This window comes from Pseudophryne corroboree, chromosome 7, assembly GCF_028390025.1.
Source record: "Pseudophryne corroboree isolate aPseCor3 chromosome 7, aPseCor3.hap2, whole genome shotgun sequence".
NCBI classification, from domain to species: Eukaryota; Metazoa; Chordata; class Amphibia; order Anura; family Myobatrachidae; genus Pseudophryne; species Pseudophryne corroboree.
Window position 1 is genome coordinate 292,251,139 of NC_086450.1, and position 23,777 is coordinate 292,274,915.

At 43.9% G+C, this 23,777-nt stretch overlaps 1 protein-coding gene and 1 pseudogene across 2 annotated transcripts in view; one reads left to right on the forward strand and one right to left on the reverse strand.

Moving 5' to 3' along the window:
• Positions 1 to 3,340: 3,340 nt before the first annotated feature.
• The window catches only part of GSG1L (GSG1 like), a 421,789-nt gene continuing 401,352 nt past the window's right edge, over positions 3,341 to 23,777 (reverse strand). For both annotated transcript variants that reach the window (XM_063934232.1, XM_063934231.1), the window contains one exon: positions 3,341 to 7,997. In XM_063934232.1, the coding sequence (XP_063790302.1) occupies positions 7,601 to 7,997 (397 nt within the window). In that variant the 3' untranslated portion in view covers positions 3,341 to 7,600. The remainder of the gene's footprint in view (positions 7,998 to 23,777) is intronic.
• Positions 4,162 to 4,280, forward strand: LOC134946090 (5S ribosomal RNA; annotated as a pseudogene).

Below are 23,777 nucleotides of genomic sequence, written 5' to 3' on the forward strand. Positions count from 1 at the left end.
TTTTTTTTTTAGCAAACTCCTTTGTCACATAAGGAAGGTATACTGTATGTGATGCACTTGTAGCCATTTGTTAACAATATTCTCAATTGTTAGTTATTTCTCATTTGTCTCATAGCTGGCACTGCTCTCCTGGGGGTTGTGGCCTAATAGCATTTGTCTTTGTCTGTGCTATTTGGGTCTGATTGTATGGCTGACAAGAGTCTGTGCATTGTGGATTAAAATAGAGTCTATGATAAGTGTCCTCTGCTTCATGGCTGTCAGTAAGGTCTGAACAACTCTGGTAAGAGTATATGAAATCTCAGATTCTGTCTTTTCTATGAGAAAATAATAGAACGCTTTATTGATTTCACCAAACAACAAAATCTGAACTAATATAATTGTACAGGTAATTATTCAAAAAAATATTGTAACCCAGAGCTTTGTTCTGATTCTGTAGTTTTCTGCCAGCAAGTGTTGATTGTTGCAGTTTCTGGGGACCAGTTTCATAAATGCCTCCCGTTGTCTCTTATACTGTAGAGTAATGACTAGCAAAGCATGACTCTTCTGTAAGATACCATACCTGTAGGCTGTTGTTTATTTGGGCATGATTAATTAATCTTGGCGTGGAAAGGCTAAAAGACGCTGACATCAATCTATTTTCATTTCTTGTACCTGCTATTATAATCGATAGTTTTTCTGATGAACAAATGCTGGGTGCTTGTTATACAACACTTACTGTAGATTAAGGGCAGAAGCTGAATACCTTTAATGGTTCCTGTTAACCCAATGTGTCTGCAAAGCACAGTATTGACCAATTAAGACTTCGGGCTACAGTTAATTTAAACAAGCACACCTCTTTATTTCATAAAGTTATGTAACAGGGTAGTTAATAAAAACTTATACTGTATGTAATGAATAAAGATCTTGCATACTTGTATTTCAAGAACAGACCTACTGTAACATTGACTGTAGAATATATATTTTTTATTAGATGTTGACTATGTCTGAGAGTCAACAGATCAAAAGTCACTTACACATCCTTTGCTGCAAACAACAACATAATGTACAATAAATAGAATGCATTAAACATTTCAGGGAATTTTAGTACGTTTCATTTAATTTAAGTGTACAAATATCCCTAATTATACTAGTCTACCAGCCTTCTGAAATTACACACAGTTAGGCACATTTCTAATAGTGTGTTTGATATGTAAACCATATTTATTCCTTGGAACGTTGTTGCAACATTGGAAGTGCATATACAGAAACGTTGCAGGCCTAAGAAAGAGGCATTAAGAGTTTGCTATAGAAGAACTGCCTCTAGTCCTTGAATGTAATATAATAAATTGACATCTGACAAGATGGGTTTTGCGACTTTTTTCTCTTCCGATTTCCATTAATATGTTTCATTTTGTCATAACTTAAAATAACATTTAATTGAAGAATAAAAATGTATCTAAATTTCTACGTATTTCTCTCTTTCCTGGAAGAAAACTGTTGGCCATGATTTCTGAACATTGAAAAGGTTACTTTAATAATGTTGTACAAATAGAGTATCTTTACTGCATCCCAGAACAAATAATCACATATTGAGCGACATTTATGAAGCCAGTCTTCAAATAAAAATATTTGCAGGCTTGGCATTCTTACATTTGCAAATGTAGCTATGCATGGAATTTCCATTCCTCACCCTCCACACAATATCATGGTCTTCAGCAGTTCAAATGGCATAAATACCATTCTGGACAACAACATCAAAAGGTTAATGAGGTAAGATTACACTGTAGTTTTAAAAGACTAATAAACCTCAAAAACATTTTATTCACCCTGTATCACCATAAACCAGCTCTGTCCTTAATTACCCATTGTATGGGCCTCAGTGAGAAGGCAGGGATACAACTGCTAAATCAAATCAACAAGGGACCATTCCCCTCATTTAGCATGTGGTATCCCAAAGCACTGCAGTATTCCATGAGAGCAGCCTGCAAAGGTAACTGTGATAATCACTGCCATCTGTTTTATGGTGTGAAGACTGGAATAGGAGTTGGCATTGTAATATGGCCAGCCTGGCAGGCACATACAGATATCTGGTATTAACTGTTCCCCTATTACTGTGGATCCACAATATACTCAATGAAGTTCTGCCCAGTAGATTTGATGGTGCGACATAAAATAAGAACATGTTCTTGCATGTTGACTGTTCCTTTTACATAGGTTAGACATTCTGTCCTACAATATCACAATGCATCCATATACATTTGTATAAAGAAGGCACACACAATTCAATGCATAAAATGGTTTATGTTTACCGTAGCAATGAGCGCTGTTTCAGAGTTATTGAGATTGACTAAGTGGATTCCCACAAAATGCCTGTGTTCAGCCCTTGGGAGAACTCTTGGCTGTTACAATAAAATCAGTACAGGTGAAAAAAGGACTGCTCTGTGGGTCACTCTTTTAATGTATTGAAAGGCTGAATGTACTGATATAGTCATAAAATATCACATATTGTTAGAATTCCCAGAATCATCAATAGAATACAGGAGAAATGTATAATGTACTGTATGTACACAAATAGGCTAATGCCCACTTTGGAATCCTTTCTTTCTACCATACTGAAGATCTTGACTCCTGGGAGCACCACCAACATGCTATACATAGGATTTACCTGTACGAATCAGAAACTGTCTAAAATTCATAATTATATTAATCAAATGAATCTAATTAGATACACAAGTAGTCCTGTGCAGATTATCTCCCTTTGTAAACTGCTGCAATAAATGTACAGTAAGCACCTTTATTGTACTGAACTACCTGTGGACACTGAAGAGAGACCCAGCCATGTGCTGCACTTTTATAGTAAGGAATAAAGTGGGGACTTTCATTAGATTTAGGTAAGTTACCAACCACAGTATACAGAGCATTTCATTTTGTACAAATGCTTGAGTTTTGATACAAAGCACATGTACAGTAGGTGCTTACCCCATTCCACTTTTGGGATCACTCCCTGTAAATCACACTGCATAGCCTTTCGCAGTGGTCAGATCATACTGAAATGTGTACAGTGGAAACAGTACAAATTTCACTTAAAAGTCCAGACTACTAACACTGAAGGATCACCACCTTCATTCAATATACATAACCCATTTCTCCTAAAATACGTGTCATCTGAGGCTGTTCATGTCTTAGCCCATTAATTTAGGAAGACAGGACCTATCTCAGCACTCAAGCATGATACACCTCAACATGTATTAAGGACCTGAGGAATATAATTTGCATCCTGTCTTATATTTACTGACCCAGGGACCTGGGCAGGGACCGGTACACTGTTCTGTCCTGTTTACCTCCTAGAGATTCTCTATATCAAACATAGCCAATTAGTATATATGATTAGAATTCCTTTGGCCTCAACAAGGGCAATCCAGGGCTCTGGATCATGACTGTGATATTGTAATTAACAGTTGATAGAGATTCTCACATCCTCCCCCTCTCTCCTATATACACCCCCCACCCCCTTCTCTCTTTTTTTTTTTTTTCCAAACAGCCCATCTTTTCCCAGCACCACAAAATGTCTTATCACAATTGCTATTTGCATGTTGATTTGTGAATTTCTGAAGTGGTAATTATATCCAATTAAGCGGTATCTGCAGAAGTCCACTCGCCCATTTACTTCTAATGGTGATTATACCCAATTAAGCGATATCCGCAGGGGCTGTTTACCCACTTATTTCTTATATTTCTTATATTTTCAATAGGATCATTATTCAAAAATACTATGTTTTTGTTTACCAGTACATATATGTGGCTTTGTACAATTTCTCAGACCTAATCAGGTTGACTCAGGGAATCATTTTGGCTGTGATACCTATATATCCATTTTAGATCCCGTGACCAGGGACCATATCTAACATTATCAGCCAATTTGGCCACTACCAATTTTCTGATTCCTTAAATAGTATCCTGTAGTCTATAACTTCCTTTTCTCTCTTTTTCTCTCTTTTTCTCTCTCTCTCTTTTTTCTTCTTCTTCTTTTCTGCGGACTCTCATCCCTGATCCACAGGTTACCCTGTGCCTAACATGGACAGCAGATCCGCCTCGTTTTCTATCTCCCTCCCACATATGGTTCTTTTTCCCTACCCCAACTAGGTGCACTCTCATTGGTGAGTCGGCTATAGCAGATACAGGAATTACTACCATACCCCACCGACTGAGCCCGATCTCGTCCGATCTTGGAAGCAAAACGGTGGCGGGCTGGGTCAGTACCTGTGAGGGTGACCCCCAGAGAATACCTGGTGTTGTAATTTATGATCTGCTCGACTCCAAGCCAACAGCAGGATCACCACTTTCTCCCCTATTATTTCTTTTTCTGCACTATATTCTTTAATCAAAGTACCGTTTGTCTTGATATGTCATAGATCGGGATTGGCCCATCACTAATCAGGATCTATACTCCTCCTATAATTGAGCTTTGATGACCCCCAGAGGTCCCAATAATACAAGCAGTGCTTGTACTGGTTGGATAGGAACAGGGTGTAGAGCAAGAGTGTCTACATCCTTCCTGTAGTCTATGCATATAGACTAACCAGAACATTTCCAATTTTTTTATAAATACGTGTCAATCTAGGTACTATATATATATATATATATATATACCCTACCAAGCAGGTCGAACCAGCCATGTTAACAAATCAGCATCCCTTAGAGATGCAAATGACCTGAACCACACGCAATTAGCTATATACATTCTTTCCAGACCTTAACTGGTGGATTTTTTCTTAGAGTAATCATTGAATAAAAGTTATGTTTTAATATCATCACATTAATCAATTTCTAAAAATAAGAGTGCATCCACACAAGAGTCTTCTGTATTTTTTCTTTTTCCTTGGTTTTCTTCTGACTCTGGGTGCACCACCAGACTCTTTAATTAACACTAATTATACGTGTATAATCATACTTCATTCTGGTACTACATAATACTAATAATTCATGAATATCATCCTGATATTTATCTTATAGAACCTTTAGAATACCGGTGCGGAATCACATCTACTTTGTATGATAATTTAGGAAGACATCAGAACTATCTTTATTTCAGGGGCCACATTTGTGTACTGAAATGTTTTATTATGTGCTCTACAGGTCCTTATTTTTTCACTTTCCTAAATCACTCTTGTGTTTTTTTGTAGAGCTGCAGTGGGAAGTCATTGTAAGACCAAATGTCATACTCTCACAGAATGTCTGATTCCAGAGAGTAGACCATCCTTCCTGATTCATCTGACTTAACCTATTACATTGCAATTTTCTGCACCACACCACTTGCACCTCTCCATCCAGATCTCATAGTGAAAACTGTTTCAAAGCAGGTACTGTAAAGGTGCCCGTACACTAGACGATATTCTACACGATTTGGTCATTCATAATAGTGCAGATCGTACAGTGTTTATTAACGATCACGATGCGCAGTCCCGCTTGTTGTTGGTCGGAGCTTCTAATCTTAACTGCTGCAGGGAAGATCTGAAGCTATTGTCAATGACAGCATGTTCCTGAATGTAGCCACTCCCAGATCTTAACATATATCTTATGTGTATTGTACTATATCATTTGCCTAGGACTGTCAGGGGAATTCAAGGGAAATCGTTAATGAGAAATCATCATTTACAAGTCTTCTAGTGTATGGGCACCTTAAGTATTTTTTTTAGCAGAGCTGCAGTGGGGAGTCAGTGTTCTGGGTACACTACACACTGGCAAATATATTGGCCAATCAATTGAGTGGCCAACATATCTTTTGCTGATCTGCAGTTGTGTACAAGCAATATGTCTGTGAACGACGTCTTTTGGTGCCCATACACTTGTGAAATAATCGGTGCTAACCTTCGATTTTGACCGCATCTGTGAGAGAAATAGAAGGATTGTATGCACATTTTAGGTACCTTTTGACGCGATGCGCGGGCACGGCGGTCGAATCTATCGTCTCAAGATAGTATGTGCTGCACTTAATATTTATCGGATCGCAGTGCGATCGCATGTGTTTTTAAAAACACATGCTATATATCGCACTGCTATGTGCGATGGGCGCCCTCCGGGAGCGGCCGGAGGCTGCTCCCACTCGGCGATGACGTGCCCATCATGTGATTACCATGCGATCTAAGACTATCGCATGATTGCATGGTAATCACTTTGGCAGTTCAGGTGCGATTTCATCACACCTGAACTGCTGGTGCGATGCCCCGCGATGTTGCATCGCGGGGCATCAGTGTATGGGCAGCATTTCACAGAATTATTGCATCTGCTGTACAGCACTACAGATGGCTGATATATCTGCAGATATATTGGCGCATCTTTCTGTGTGTATGAACAACCACCATCAGCAGATATATCTTCAGATCGATTAAACAGCAGATATATCTGACAGTACATTATATCTTCATGTATGACATTTTATGTTTTGACTTAAAAATAAACAGTATGACTGCAAATATTAGCAATGATTGTGAACACATATATTTAACATTGTTCTTCTCCCATTACACTTCCTCTGATGAAACGACCAGTGCCTACGGTCGAGAAACGCGTTAGGTTGAACGGCTCTGGAGTGATCCACGGTTATACACCATCTCTCTGCGATTGGGAGACGAACGGACATCACCAACAGCCCTAACCTGCCCATAACCGCCACAGTTATTTTCCTCTTTAACATCCCAGCCTAAAGGATTATCCAGCTGCACTGTCGGAGGAGCACCCAGGCAGTGCAGCACTGAACGGCTTGTGGATTGGTAACGGCGGAGGTCCGGTGAACATCCGGCCGGACGGACGGCTATTGCATTCACTGGCACGGGTGAGACTGCTACGAGTGATACGGGGTTTATTCATTTATACATTATCCCGTCATTATAGCTACCCACATATATGGCCTCGTTGGGCTAGGTGCTATTTGAGTCATTCGGGACTTTGTTCCAGTATTTTTTGTTCACATTTATCATCTTGTTGCGGGACTGCATTATCACGGCATTGGCTGCCCACATTAAACAGCTGCCTAAGGCTAGGTGCTTTTACCGAGACTTTCATTAGTTTTTGGTCTAAAAGACGGGACTGGTGTCTATTCATTAGCTCCAACATTTAGCAATTACATCAGCAGCCGTATGAGGTTAATTCCCTCACGAGACTTTTGGATACATATATAACGGCTAACTATTACTATTTTAGACTGTTGTTGGAAGAATCCTGAGCTCTTACCATCTATGCAAATTATATGATATCTTCTAGACAACAATCTTTCATTTTTCTATTCGATCTTTTGATACATCCTATTTGTGCACAATTTATTAAGTATTAATTAAGGCTGGCCAGCCATTGTTCTTCAGGATTATATATATCTGTATCCATTATTGATCCTTTAGAATATTAATCATATATGTGAACAACTAGTTGGTAATATATTTTATGATTATGTTGTTTTATTTATTTTAAATTCATTTGTAATATCCTACTGTGGTCACTCCGAGGAATATATATTTGAATTGAATATTTTTTAATAACTACAATTACTATTTAATAAAATAGATTAATATATTTTTAGTTTGGCTCTTCCTTTTGCGCACGTTTTGGTTCTTTTATCTTGTTACTGTTAATTTTTGGGGATTGACAGCTTCCCCATTCTTCCATATTGTGCGGCATCTGGAAGTTCACCAAGGTTGTAAGATACGGGCGCCTCTCTTTCCTTTTTTTGTGATTCTTCTCCCAGAGACTCTGGAATATCTCCAAGATCTGCTGCCGCTGATGATAACACAGACTTTCTCATATTTCTAGCTTCTTCATCTGAAATTTCCAGGGAGCTTGAAACTGAATTGACTGATCGATCCTTTATGTATTTAAGGGCATTGTGATCTGTGAAAGATTGTTCTTCTTGCAAGGCTTGCTCAAAAATCTTATGTTTGTGTCCAAACTCGATGACTGTTTTAGTATAAGAATTCAGGGTAGTGACTGAGGCCGCCATACAGCATGTGAAGGAACACCAAGCAAGGCTGAAAAACACAGAAAACATGTGAGGGTACTGTAAGTCTCCTGTATTCCTTGTGCCAAATGTAACATAACATACATGCATAACTAGGCCCGGTTGCCGCATAGTCATTTGTGATTTGACTAAAAAGTGATATTACAGGATATATATATATATATATATATATATATATATATACATGCTAGGAACAACTGTAGTTTACGGGAATCTATGATATGCAAAATGTCTTTGTTCTAGGGAATTGAACTACTGCCTGGCAACAGCTGGTGGTGGGCATGAGCAGCAAGCAGTTGTGGCTCCTACCTGTGTGGAGGAGGGGGTCTGCCACTGCCTGGTCTGCAGGAGGAGGAAGAGAACCCTGCTGCAGCTGCCGTTCCCAGCACCTGCACAATGGAGCTGACAGGAGCCGGGACCGGCGCATGTTAACAAGCAGCAGATTGACTGCGTTTGCACAAAACCATGTATTCTATGGGCTGCATCGGCTGCAGTCAATTGAAGCCGGCTAGCACTAATGAGGCAGGGAGCTGGCTACAGGAAGCCAGCTCTCTACCTATCACAGCCTGGTCTGGCAGTCCCAGAGGGAGGAAACACCTCCCAATGGCAGGGACGACTCTAACAATAGGCAGCTTTAGGCGGCTGCCTAGGGGCGCCGGGCACTGGAGGGCACCGCATCACTGAATTCATCTAGCAAAAAACTGAAGCATGTCTCTTTATGCGGGTTAGTAATAAACTTACAGATGGGGGGATGGAACAAAATACGAAGCATACAAATATATGTATATTTATAAATACCATTACAGGGATGTAGTCCGGCAGACGCCAAAATCCCTATACCTATCAGAATACCGACACTGGAATCCCGACAGCCGGCATCCTGAATGTTATTATGCTGGGAAGGGTTTGGGCTGTGGGGAGGAGGGCTTAGGGTAAAGGGGGTAAGGTTCATTCATTTCATTCAAAATGTCGGTATTATGGTGGTCAGGATGCTGCTGTCTGTATTCTGACAGCGGCATCCTGTTCCCAACCCCAATTAAATATCCCCACTAGACCCCATATACAGCATATCACAGTATATAAAGAATTGATGGCACTCAAAGACTTTTAAAGTGAAAGTATATTGTGAACATAGTCACAAAATGTTGTGACTTTATTTACAATATACTTTATCACTTTAAAAGTCCTTGAGTGTTGTCCCTTTTCTCTGTATATGAATAATGATGCAATTCATGGGAGGTGGTGGTGGCTTTGCAGGTTAGGGGGCGCTAGACTGAAGCTTTGCCTAGGGTGCAGAGGGACCTTGCACCGGCCCTGCCCAATTGGACTGCCTGTAGTATCTGTGATTGGCAGGTAGGACTTCTAATAGGAAGTCACTGCCAGTCACAGTGAAGCCAATGAAGTCTCATGGACTGAATCAGGCATCACTGACAGTGAGCAGGGTGGTGGATTCAACCTGGGGTGCTGCAGTCCTGCAGCCCACAGGTTAAAAACCGCAACTGGCAGCTAGCTTCCTGAATCTCCGCTGAAAGGCAGGGGACAGATATTTTTCCATCACTAACCTGCCAACACTAACAATGAAGTTGTGCAGAAGTCACATGTAAAATAGCAACTGGGTGGGGCTACTGATCACTGAATCAGATTTTCAGAAGGTTATTGGTAGCAACCCTAATAACTAGAACACCTCATGGTTAATATTGTGTGTGTTGGAAAACCAGCAGAATAATAACCATACTCAATTGGTAGCAAGGTAAAAAAATCTTTGCTTACCTCATGACATGCATGCTCCTGAGACACGCGGTATCCAATAAAATCCATGGTAGCAGGGTTTTCAGCGCTGAAAACCCCACAGCGCATAAAAAAAAAGATACTCACCTCTCCAGGGAACTCTGGTAGTCTCTGTATCTTCCAGTGGTCCCTGCTCCATCTTCTGAATGGGGAGGGGGCTGGTGGGCAAGTGCAAGGGCTGCTCTGAGATGTACAGTAGTTCTCCCAGCAGCTTGTTCTAGGGTGGGTCACACACACACACACACACACACACACACACACACACACACACACACACACACACACTCTCTCTCTCTCTCTCTCTCTCTCTCTCTCTCTCTCTCTCTCTCTCTCTCTCTCTCTCATACTGCTGTTGCAAGAGACCTGGCTTCTGACACTGGAAGAGGAAGACAGCGTTTCGGAAGGTGACTAATTTAATTGAAACGATTTTAAGAAAAAACAGACGTTCTGGAGGTGTGTAAAAAGAGATGTGGTGATTGCTACAGAAATCATGGCGTCTCATTTCAGTCCCCTAATTAAATACCAAAGCCCTGCGACTGCGGGAAAAACTCAATGTTCAATTTTTTTTTTAAAGGTTTTTAAATTTCCCGCCTGCAATTGAATCTACCCCTTTATGTCTGAACCGAATGAACAGCTTATTTAGGCAGACAGTACTGGTAGACCTTTTGAAAGGCAAACCCTGAGAAGAAATAACATATTATTTTTTATTATTTTATGTATGTACTGTATGCTTTTGACTCTGGATATACTTGCACTGCATAATGCAGCCGCCCTGGCCAGCCCCCTGCATGGTCCCCAAAGCAACGGACAAACGCTGCTGGCCGCCCCCCACCCCCGCCCAGCGAACACCTCTGCATGTCAATCAGGCAGAGGCGATCACTGGGCTGAGATGCTGATAGCATCTCTGGCATGCACATGCGCACTGCGGCACACGCACATGCGCAGTTCAGACCTGATCGCCCGCTGTGCGAAAACACACAGCAGCGATCAGGTCTGAATTAGCCCCTATGTAATAGGATGCGCGTTTACAACTCGAACCTAAAACATTACCAAAATCTGTCCTAAAAATACACCAGCTTTTGACTGGTGAGTCTGACAGAAATATGCACAGATCAGTGAGATCCGTGCATGCTACTGTCTGTAAAAGTGTTTAAATAGTTAAAAAAAGTAAAAAAACCCAAAAGATATGCAGTCCCCCAACCATAACCAGCCCTGGGCTCTTTGACCCGGTCCTGGTTGCTAAAGTACAGGGGGAAAAAATTACTAGGGTTCCCCCCGTATTTTAACAGCCAGCACCGGGCTCTTGGACCAGTCTTGGTTCCATAAATAATGGGGAAAAAGACATAGGGGCCCCCCATATTTTTGGATCCAGCACTGGGCTTCACTAGTCAAGGAGATAAAGTCACAGACGGGGGACACATTTATACACGTCCTTTCGGCCGTGGCATTACCCCCCCAACTAGTCTGCACTGGCCGGGGTTCCCTGGAAGAGTGTGGAAACCCTCAACAAAGCCCCCCCCCCCCCCCCTCCAGGCACCCAAGGGTCAGTGCTGAAGCCCAGGGCTGTTCCCTTCATTCCTTGGCTGTGCATACCGGGCTGAAAGTCATGGGGGTAAATTTACTAAGGTGGGAGATTTTTAGAACTGGTGATGTTGCCCATGGCAACCAATCAGATTCTACTTACCATTTATCTAGCTGCTTCTAGCAGATAATAGCTATAATCTGATTGGTTGCTATGGGCAACATCACCAGTTCTAAAAATCTCCCACCTTAGTAAATTTACCCCATTGTGTTAAAATTAAGAATAAATATTGTCTTTTAACTGTGGAACTACAGGTCCCAACAAGCCTCCCCACATGCTGGTACCTGTAGTTACACTTGTAAAAGAAATATTACAATAAAGATCACACACACACACACACACACACACACACACACACACACACACACACACACACACACACACACACACACTTGGACTGGCCCACAGGGGAAACCACCAGTGGGCCCCACTGCCTGGGGGCCCACCTCCTGCTCCAAGGATCAGGTTCTAGACTGTGAACTTGAGTTATACATTATACATATGTTACTTTATACTGGACTATGGTGTATTTTCTACAGTGCATTGCTGTTATTAATCTGCATGCAGAAGCTGAATTATCATGCATGCAGCAGCTGAATTTACTGTATATATTTATGAAGGGGTCCAGACGTTGCACTCTTTAATGGTTAGTCAAACTAATGAGGTGACAGGCCACACCCCCTCAGCAGACTGGCCACACCCCTAAACATGGGTCCCTACCACTGCATTCCCCCAGTGGGCCCTACATGCCCCAGTCTGACACACACACACACACACACACACACACACACACACACACACACACACACACACACACACACACACACACACACACACACACACACACACACACACACACTATTAGTTTGCATACTCACACTTACATACGTGCACACACTTACATATCTTGCCCCTCGGTCCCCTTGTTTAGTAGTAATCCATAGGTTACCTGTAATAAAAAAAAAATACTCACCTAATCCAGTGTAGATCGGTCCTCTTGGGGGTCCAGGGGTTAAAAAAACAGCACATGGATCCCCTTTTCTTGAATGCCGCATCTCCACATGACTTGTGTCACTTGGAGACCCACCAGCCAATCACAAAGTGCCATGTCATAGTGCTCTCCTGATTGGCTGTGTGCTCCTCGTCTGCCAATGAAGCGGAGACCATAGACTTTAATGGGGGGGGGGGGGGGGGGAAATCCCCATTGAAGTCTATGGTAAGAACCTGACCGCTAGGTTAATTGAGGTCACTCAGAAGAGCCAACACTAGAATCCCAACAGCAGTAATCCCAAACGTAAGTATGCCGGGAGGGTTAGGGTTAGGCTGCGGGGGTGCGGGGAGTGTTAAGCTGCAGGGAGGGAGGGAGGGTTAGGGGAAGGGTTAGGATTAGGGCTACTTTGCTCCAGCACCCGTGTTGGTAATGCAGGATGTCCGGATGCCGGTGTTGGTATACTGACTGCCGGGATTCCATACCCAATCCATCTAAACAACAGAAGGTTACAGTTTTATTGGAAAATGCCAGTGTTCTGTCATGTTATTTTGCTTCTCAAACACAACTTATGCATTGTCCATTGGAATGAAAATAATTACCTCAACTCTCCACCTGCATGGAGTATAGTCAGTGGTATACACAAACAATTTGCTAATAGCAAAAATATACACAAGTATATAACCATAGGCGTGCGCAGCACATTTTATTAGAGGGTGCACCGTTGGAGGGGAGTGTCTAGCACCGCCTTTTGGGCATGTCTAGTACCATCTATCGACGGTCAACGCAATATAAAATATCCACCCTTGTACCAATCCTAATAAAGCAGATACATTGTCAGATGTTGCAGTGTGCCCCAAACAAACACCCCTGATGGCACTCACTGCAATTACACTGCTCTTCCTCAGCCTGGTCTGGCTCCCCCTCTCTTTCCCCAGCAAGCTGCAGCACCTTACTTACAGGGCTCACCAGGAAGATTCCTGGTAGGCTGACGTGTCCATGGCGCCTGTTTTGTGTGTTGTCATGTGGCCCCACTCCCCAACATGACAGGCAGCCCACTGTACTCAGTACACTGCATTGTCTCCATTCATTCTGTTATTCCATCTATGCAGTACAGTAACTCTGCCATCCAGTGATGCTGCCATGGTTGCACGGTATGTTATACCTTTTGTGCTGCCCATGTCAGGCCACTTCTATAAAATTGTACAGGGTCACTTTTAGTTCCCATTCCGCCTCTGGTCTCAGACACAACTGCAGCAAAAGATGCAAGGAAGGCAGCAATTGGGTACAATCAGGCCCTATGAGGAGGGATCCCGCGCCCTCATCAGACCACATCCCCGTTAGGGCTGCTTCCATAAATTTCCCAGGCTGGTTTTGCATCCCAATCCGCCCCTGCTTACAAGTCAGTCACTCACTGACACTGACAGTCGCAGACTAGTACTGCTGCTGCTGGAATAATGAGTTATGTGTCAATGCTACTGCCGACTGCCTGCCAGTATTGAATTTGTCTTCCTAAGAGGAACGCTGCTCCTCATCAGTGGCTGGCGTTGGCATAGCATTGAAGGAGAGAGGTGGGCGTGTGGCGGGTGGGTGTGCGAGCAGCATGACGTAATCACATCACATCACGCTGTTTTTGTACATGGAGGTGGAGCCGGGAGTTTGAAAGCCGGTGGCAGTGTCACCTTTCATTAACCCATGCGTCCGGTCAGTAATGCAGTCCTGACAGGGTGCAGCGCAGAGGGGACAGTAATCAGCCTGCTCGGCGATCGCTGCATCAGGCATGTGAGATCGGGGTGCCAGACATTAGGGGGTGCCTGTGCGCACCAGGCACCCCCCCCTGCGCACACCTATGTACATAACTAATCTTTCATAATAGAATTGGCCATTACAATAAACAGCTTTAATAGCTTAGTCAGCAGAGCAACAACCTCTACAGGCCAGATTCCTAAGTTTGAATCCTGATGAGATGAAGCACCCCTGATTCTAGTACATGCTTTAAATGGGACCTGACTGCAGAGATATTGGGAGTAATATCGTGTTTGTCTCTGACTTTCTTGCAAAATCCCACAATTTCTCTCAATGTTTTAGTGGCACTAACTGGGACAATGATAGCTCTCTAGACAATGGGATGTCAACTAAATCTCATTTAGATGTACGGAGATGAAAAGGAAAGCATCCTGGAGATCTATTTTAACACAGAAACCATTCTAGTTTAGTAAAAAGGGAATGTCATACAAACTCTCCATACGGAATCTTTTGTGCTTTGAAAAGTTGTTTAGCATTCTTAAGGGGCCTACACACGGTGCAATATTTCTTCTGATATGGACTATATAGTGAGAAAAGAGTTGGCACACTGGGCAGACCTATGACACTCCTGTGCACTATATAAAAAGTGTGGACTTGAATGCCTATTTTGAAATTTTACACACCTCAGAATGCTCCTGCAAAGTCCAGAGCGAGGAGCAAAAGTCAGGCAGCAGGGACCTGGCAGCTAGAGCCACCTTTTTGATCTGGTATTACCGTGGGATACACATTCAGAAATATGGGAATTGTCACAAAGGGATAGTGGGGGTTAGTGAGAAGGGCCATCAGTCACATCATGAGGAGAACCCTTTGTCAGAGAATGGGTTTCTAAATGTTTTTGCCTACTACAGGCAATATCAACAAACCTTCTATATGTGGCTGAGCTAGCATCCCTGTGAGGATTTATTTATTTAAGTGGGAACATCAGGCTTGAACCAGGGCTGGATTGGATATAGGGGTCGGGACACCCCTAGGCACAACAGCAACCCCCCCCCCCCTTCCCCACACCACCACCACACACACACACACACACACATACACTGCCCAAGTTTATTATTTGCATTGTTAGTTTATAAGCCCTCCTTTGGTAATTGTCAGAATAATAATAATAATAATAATAATAATAATAATTCAAGCCATGTGCTATTATGTTTTGTTTTATTTTTAATTATGTATACTTATTTACTAATGAGGACAGCTTACAGGGCAGTCTGTGACTGTCCTATGGTTCCACACTGCATTCAAGGTGGCATATAGTACAGTGGAAACAAGCATCCAAATTCCGCTTCCCAGCAAGTGGTGCCCCTAGGAACGTGCCTTATATGTCTAATGGGAAAAACACCACTGACTTGAACAAGTGCCTACCTCAGAAAATGGTTCAATGTGAGCAGAATCAATTTTTATCTCAGGGTCTGAGGGACTGTTATTTATTTCCTCTCAACTAATACCTGAGAAGGATAATGATAATGACAGAGTGACAAGCCGTTGTGGTTGTTTTTTTTTTAGTAAATTCAAGCCTGTTACACTCAGAGGTAAAAATCTGCAATATATTTGTGACAGAAACCAGCACTGTGTGTCTTCTATCATCGATCTCTGGCCCTCATTCCGAGTTGTTCGCTCGCAAGGCGATTTTAGCAGTATTGCACACGCTAAGCCGCCGCCTACTGGGAGTGAATCTTAGCTTCTTAAAATTGCGAACGAAAGATTCGCAATATTGCGATTACACATCTCGTAGCAGTTTCCGAATAGCTTCAGACTTACTCGGCATCTGCGATCAGTTCAGTGCTTATCGTTCCTGGTTTGACGTCACAAACACACCCAGCGTTCGCCCAGACACTCCTCCGTTTCTCCAGCCACTCCCGCGTTTTTTCCGGAAACGGTAGCGTTTTTCCCCACACGCCCATAAAACGGCCTGTTTCCGCCCAGTAACACCCATTTCCTGTCAATCACACTACGATCGCCTGAGCGAAGAAAAAGCGGTGAGTAAAAATCCAAACTTCATAGCAAATTTACTTGGCGCAGTCGCAGTGCGGACATTGCGCATGCGCACTAAGCGGAAAAACGCTGCGATGCGAAGAAATTTTCAGAGCGAACGACTCGGAATGACCTCCTCTGAAAGAAAACTCCTAAGGCCCCAATGTGACTATAAAACCCAGCTGTCCCCATTACTTCCTCATACTCCCCATCTACTCACAAAAGAGAGACTTGAGGATTAATCAATATGTGAAGGACCAGCAATGGGTTTATCATGAGAGTACTCTATAATCAAACATCAGGTCTCCACTTGATGCCAGCAGCGGGCTAAGGGCCTAATTCAGACCTGATCGCTAGCAAGCGATTTTTGCACTGCTGCGATTAGCTAGTCGCCGCCTACAGGGGGAGTGTATTTTAGCTGTGCATGTGTGGGAACACATGTGTAGCAGAGCTGTACAAACAGATTTTGTGCAGTCTCTGCGCAGCCCAGGACTTACTCAGCCGCTGCGTTCACACCAGCCTGTCCAGGACCGGAATTGACATCAGGAACCCTCCCTGCTAACTCATGGACATGCCTGCGTTTTTCCAGACACTCCCTGAAAACGGTCAGTTGACACTCACAAACGCCTTCTTCCTGTCAATCTCCTTGCGATCGCCCATGCGAACAGATCCGTCGCACAAACCCATCGCTGAGTGGCGATCCGCTTTGCACCCATGCAACGCGCCTGCGCATTGCGGTGCATACGCATGCGCAGTTTGTGCCTAATCACCCACTGTGCGAAAACGCACAGCAGTGATCAGGTCTGAATTACCCCCTAAGTTAGTATGCCAAGGATAGGATATATTTGATTGCTACAGGCAGTTTCAGAGCTAGATTTGCCTTAACAGGCGATCCTGTTAGAAATCCGTATTTGTATTTATTTATTGTTAATAAGAACATACTTATAATACTTATTACAGAAAAAAACTGAATGATTAGGTAAAAGTTCAGTAATGAAGAGAATTCTGCCTCAGTAAGCAGCAGCAGCCCTGCCCAGCGGCTGGTGTGCAGATGACCTAAGCGCAACCAAGCATGCTGAGCAAGTGCAGCCTCACTGTTAAGGGCAAAGTACAGTGTAGCTCACTTTCGGCATTTTGAGCTACTTTGAGCTCAAACTCGGCCAGTGTGTATGGCCGAGCGATGAGCGGTGAATGCTGATGCGCGTTCTCGCATCATTGCTGGCCGCTGCCATCCGTCGGGCTATTTGAACAGCCGAGTGAAGCACTTTCCACAGTCTCCTACTGTGGAAAGTGCTTCATTCCCCTGTGAATGTCACTGGGCACAGGAAAATAGCTCAGTGTGTATGCACTGAGCTATTTTCCTGTCAGCGATGTTCACAATCATCGCTGTGCATACACGCTGGGCACAAACACCCGTGTGTATGCACCATTAGTGAGGTTAGTGATGGAAATCTGTCACTCGCCTGCCTTTCAGCTGAGAATCAGGATGCTTGCTGCCCAAGCCCACAAGCTATAACTGTTGTAGGTGGCAATACCCGAAGAACAAAGACTGCAATCAACTCTATAGTACCAGGGATCTAAGGGGTCAATTTACTAAACATTAGAGGGTGATAAAATGGGAAGAGATAAAGTACCAGACAATAGAGATGAGCGGGTTCGGTTCCTCGGAATCCGAACCCGCCCGAACTTCATGTTTTTTTTCACGGGTCCGAGCGACTCGGATCTTCCCGCCTTGCTCGGTTAACCCGAGCGCGCCCGAACGTCATCATGACGCTGTCGGATTCTCGCGAGGCTCGGATTCTATCGCGAGACTCGGATTCTATATAAGGAGCCGCGCGTCGCCGCCATTTTCACTCGTGCATTGAGATTGATAGGGAGAGGACGTGTCTGGCGTCCTCTCCATTAGAATAGAGATAGATTAGATAGAGAGAGAGAGATTGTGCAGAGTCGCAGACAGAGTTAGTTTACCACAGTCAGTGACCAGTGCAGTTGCTAGTTAACTTTTATTTAATATAATATATCCGTTCACTTCTCTCTGCTATATCCGTTCTCTGCCTGAAAAAAAAAACGATACACAGCACAGTCAGTTACACAGTGTGACTCAGTCTGTGTGCACTCAGCTCAGCCCAGTGTGCTGCACAGTCATCAATGTATAAATTAAAAGCTTATAATTAATTGTGGGGGAGACTGGGGAGCACTGCAGGTTGTTAGCAGGAGCCAGGAGTACAATTATATTAATTAACAGTGCACACTTTTGCTGCAGGAGTGGTGACCAGTGCCTGACCACCAGTATAGTATTGTTGTATACTACTAATATCTCTTTAAATATCAACCAGTCTATATTAGCAGCAGACACAGTACAGTGCGGTAGTTCACGGCTGTGGCTACCTCTGTGTCGGCACACGGCAGGCAGTCCGTCCGACCAGAATTGTATTATTTATTATTATATACCTACCACCTAACCGTGGTTTTTTTTTCATTCTTTATACCGTCATAGTGTCATCCTAATTGTTACGAGTATACTACTATCTCTTTATCAACCAGTGTACAGTGCGGTAGTTCACGGCTGTGGCTACCTCTGTGTCAGCACACGGCAGGCAGTCCGTCCGACCAGAATTGTATTATTTATTATTATATACCTACCACCTAACCGTGGTTTTTTTTTTCATTCTTTATACCGTCATAGTGTCATCCTAATTGTTACGAGTATACTACTATCTCTTTATCAACCAGTGTACAGTGCGGTAGTTCACGGCTGTGGCTACCTCTGTGTCGGCACACGGCAGGCAGTCCGTCCGACCAGAATTGTATTATTTATTATTATATACCTACCACCTAACCGTGGTTTTTTTTTTCATTCTTTATACCGTCATAGTGTCATCCTAATTGTTACGAGTATACTACTATCTCTTTATCAACCAGTGTACAGTGCGGTAGTTCACGGCTGTGGCTACCTCTGTGTCGGCACACGGCAGGCAGTCCGTCCGACCAGAATTGTATTATTTATTATTATATACCTACCACCTAACCGTGGTTTTTTTTTCATTCTTTATACCGTCATAGTGTCATCCTAATTGTTACGAGTATACTACTATCTCTTTATCAACCAGTGTACAGTGCGGTAGTTCACGGCTGTGGCTACCTCTGTGTCGGCACACGGCAGGCAGTCCGTCCGACCAGAATTGTATTATTTATTATTATATACCTACCACCTAACCGTGGTTTTTTTTTCATTCTTTATACCGTCATAGTGTCATCCTAATTGTTACGAGTATACTACTATCTCTTTATCAACCAGTGTACAGTGCGGTAGTTCACGGCTGTGGCTACCTCTGTGTCGGCACACGGCAGGCAGTCCGTCCGACCAGAATTGTATTATTTATTATTATATACCTACCACCTAACCGTGGTTTTTTTTTTCATTCTTTATACCGTCATAGTGTCATCCTAATTGTTACGAGTATACTACTATCTCTTTATCAACCAGTGTACAGTGCGGTAGTTCACGGCTGTGGCTACCTCTGTGTCGGCACACGGCAGGCAGTCCGTCCGACCAGAATTGTATTATTTATTATTATATACCTACCACCTAACCGTGGTTTTTTTTTTCATTCTTTATACCGTCATAGTGTCATCCTAATTGTTACGAGTATACTACTATCTCTTTATCAACCAGTGTACAGTGCGGTAGTTCACGGCTGTGGCTACCTCTGTGTCGGCACACGGCAGGCAGTCCGTCCGACCAGAATTGTATTATTTATTATTATATACCTACCACCTAACCGTGGTTTTTTTTTTCATTCTTTATACCGTCATAGTGTCATCCTAATTGTTACGAGTATACTACTATCTCTTTATCAACCAGTGTACAGTGCGGTAGTTCACGGCTGTGGCTACCTCTGTGTCGGCACACGGCAGGCAGTCCGTCCGACCAGAATTGTATTATTTATTATTATATACCTACCACCTAACCGTGGTTTTTTTTTTCATTCTTTATACCGTCATAGTGTCATCCTAATTGTTACGAGTATACTACTATCTCTTTATCAACCAGTGTACAGTGCGGTAGTTCACGGCTGTGGCTACCTCTGTGTCGGCACACGGCAGGCAGTCCGTCCGACCAGAATTGTATTATTTATTATTATATACCTACCACCTAACCGTGGTTTTTTTTTCATTCTTTATACCGTCATAGTGTCATCCTAATTGTTACGAGTATACTACTATCTCTTTATCAACCAGTGTACAGTGCGGTAGTTCACGGCTGTGGCTACCTCTGTGTCGGCAGTCGGCAGGCAGTCCGTCCATCCATAATTGTATTATTATTATAATATATACCACCTAACCGTGGTTTTTTTTTCATTCTTTATACCGTCGTCATAGTGTCATACTAGTTGTTACGAGTATACTACTATCTCTTTATCAACCAGTGTACAGTGCGGTAGTTCACGGCTGTGGCTACCTCTGTGTCGGCAGTCGGCAGGCAGTCCGTCCATCCATAATTGTATTATTATTATAATATATACCACCTAACCGTGGTTTTTTTTCCATTCTTTATACCGTCGTCATAGTGTCATACTAGTTGTTACGAGTATACTACTATCTCTTTATCAACCAGTGTACAGTGCGGTAGTTCACGGCTGTGGCTACCTCTGTGTCGGCAGTCGGCAGGCAGTCCGTCCATCCATAATTGTATTATTATTATAATATATACCACCTAACCGTGGTTTTTTTATACCACCTAACCGTGGCAGTCCGTCCATAATTGTATACTAGTATCCAATCCATCCATCTCCATTGTTTACCTGAGGTGCCTTTTAGTTCTGCCTATAAAATATGGAGAACAAAAAAGTTGAGGTTCCAAAATTAGGGAAAGATCAAGATCCACTTCCACCTCGTGCTGAAGCTGCTGCCACTAGTCATGGCCGAGACGATGAAATGCCAGCAACGTCGTCTGCCAAGGCCGATGCCCAATGTCATAGTACAGAGCATGTCAAATCCAAAACACCAAATATCAGAAAAAAAAGGACTCCAAAACCTAAAATAAAATTGTCGGAGGAGAAGCGTAAACTTGCCAATATGCCATTTACCACACGGAGTGGCAAGGAACGGCTGAGGCCCTGGCCTATGTTCATGGCTAGTGGTTCAGCTTCACATGAGGATGGAAGCACTCAGCCTCTCGCTAGAAAACTGAAAAGACTCAAGCTGGCAAAAGCACCGCAAAGAACTGTGCGTTCTTTGAAATCCCAAATCCACAAGGAGAGTCCAATTGTGTCGTTTGCGATGCCTGACCTTCCCAACACTGGACGTGAAGAGCATGCGCCTTCCACTATTTGCATGCCCCCTGCAAGTGCTGGAAGGAGCACCCGCAGTCCAGTTCCTGATAGTCAGATTGAAGATGTCAGTGTTGAAGTACACCAGGATGAGGAGGATATGGGTGTTGCTGGCGCTGGGGAGGAAATTGACCAGGAGGATTCTGATGGTGAGGTGGTTTGTTTAAGTCAGGCACCCGGGGAGACACCTGTTGTCCGTGGGAGGAATATGGCCGTTGACATGCCAGGTGAAAATACCAAAAAAATCAGCTCTTCGGTGTGGAGGTATTTCACCAGAAATGCGGACAACAGGTGTCAAGCCGTGTGTTCCCTTTGTCAAGCTGTAATAAGTAGGGGTAAGGACGTTAACCACCTCGGAACATCCTCCCTTATACGTCACCTGCAGCGCATTCATAATAAGTCAGTGACAAGTTCAAAAACTTTGGGTGACAGCGGAAGCAGTCCACTGACCAGTAAATCCCTTCCTCTTGTAACCAAGCTCACGCAAACCACCCCACCAACTCCCTCAGTGTCAATTTCCTCCTTCCCCAGGAATGCCAATAGTCCTGCAGGCCATGTCACTGGCAAGTCTGACGAGTCCTTTCCTGCCTGGGATTCCTCCGATGCATCCTTGCGTGTAACGCCTACTGCTGCTGGCGCTGCTGTTGTTGCCGCTGGGAGTCGATGGTCATCCCAGAGGGGAAGTCGTAAGCCCACTTGTACTACTTCCAGTAAGCAATTGACTGTTCAACAGTCCTTTGCGAGGAAGATGAAATATCACAGCAGTCATCCTACTGCAAAGCGGATAACTGAGTCCTTGACAACTATGTTGGTGTTAGACGTGCGTCCGGTATCCGCCGTTAGTTCACAGGGAACTAGACAATTTATTGAGGCAGTGTGCCCCCGTTACCAAATACCATCTAGGTTCCACTTCTCTAGGCAGGCGATACCGAGAATGTACACGGACGTCAGAAAAAGACTCACCAGTGTCCTAAAAAATGCAGTTGTACCCAATGTCCACTTAACCACGGACATGTGGACAAGTGGAGCAGGGCAGGGTCAGGACTATATGACTGTGACAGCCCACTGGGTAGATGTATGGACTCCCGCCGCAAGAACAGCAGCGGCGGCACCAGTAGCAGCATCTCGCAAACGCCAACTCTTTCCTAGGCAGGCTACGCTTTGTATCACCGCTTTCCAGAATACGCACACAGCTGAAAACCTCTTACGGCAACTGAGGAAGATCATCGCGGAATGGCTTACCCCAATTGGACTCTCCTGTGGATTTGTGGCATCGGACAACGCCAGCAATATTGTGTGTGCATTAAATATGGGCAAATTCCAGCACGTCCCATGTTTTGCACATACCTTGAATTTGGTGGTGCAGAATTTTTTAAAAAACGACAGGGGCGTGCAAGAGATGCTGTCGGTGGCCAGAAAAATTGCGGGACACTTTCGGCGTACAGGCACCACGTACAGAAGACTGGAGCACCACCAAAAACTACTGAACCTGCCCTGCCATCATCTGAAGCAAGAAGTGGTAACGAGGTGGAATTCAACCCTCTATATGCTTCAGAGGTTGGAGGAGCAGCAAAAGGCCATTCAAGCCTATACAATTGAGCACGATATAGGAGATGGAATGCACCTGTCTCAAGTGCAGTGGAGAATGATTTCAACGTTGTGCAAGGTTCTGATGCCCTTTGAACTTGCCACACGTGAAGTCAGTTCAGACACTGCCAGCCTGAGTCAGGTCATTCCCCTCATCAGGCTTTTGCAGAAGAAGCTGGAGGCATTGAAGAAGGAGCTAACACGGAGCGATTCCGCTAGGCACGTGGGACTTGTGGATGCAGCCCTTAATTCGCTTAACAAGGATTCACGGGTGGTCAATCTGTTGAAATCAGAGCACTACATTTTGGCCACCGTGCTCGATCCTAGATTTAAAGCCTACCTTGGATCTCTCTTTCCGGCAGACACAGGTCTGCTGGGGTTGAAAGACCTGCTGGTGACAAAATTGTCAAGTCAAGCGGAACGCGACCTGTCAACATCTCCTCCTTCACATTCTCCCGCAACTGGGGGTGCGAGGAAAAGGCTCAGAATTCCGAGCCCACCCGCTGGCGGTGATGCAGGGCAGTCTGGAGCGACTGCTGATGCTGACATCTGGTCCGGACTGAAGGACCTGACAACGATTACGGACATGTCGTCTACTGTCACTGCATATGATTCTCTCAACATTGATAGAATGGTGGAGGATTATATGAGTGACCGCATCCAAGTAGGCACGTCACACAGTCCGTACTTATACTGGCAGGAAAAAGAGGCAATTTGGAGGCCCTTGCACAAACT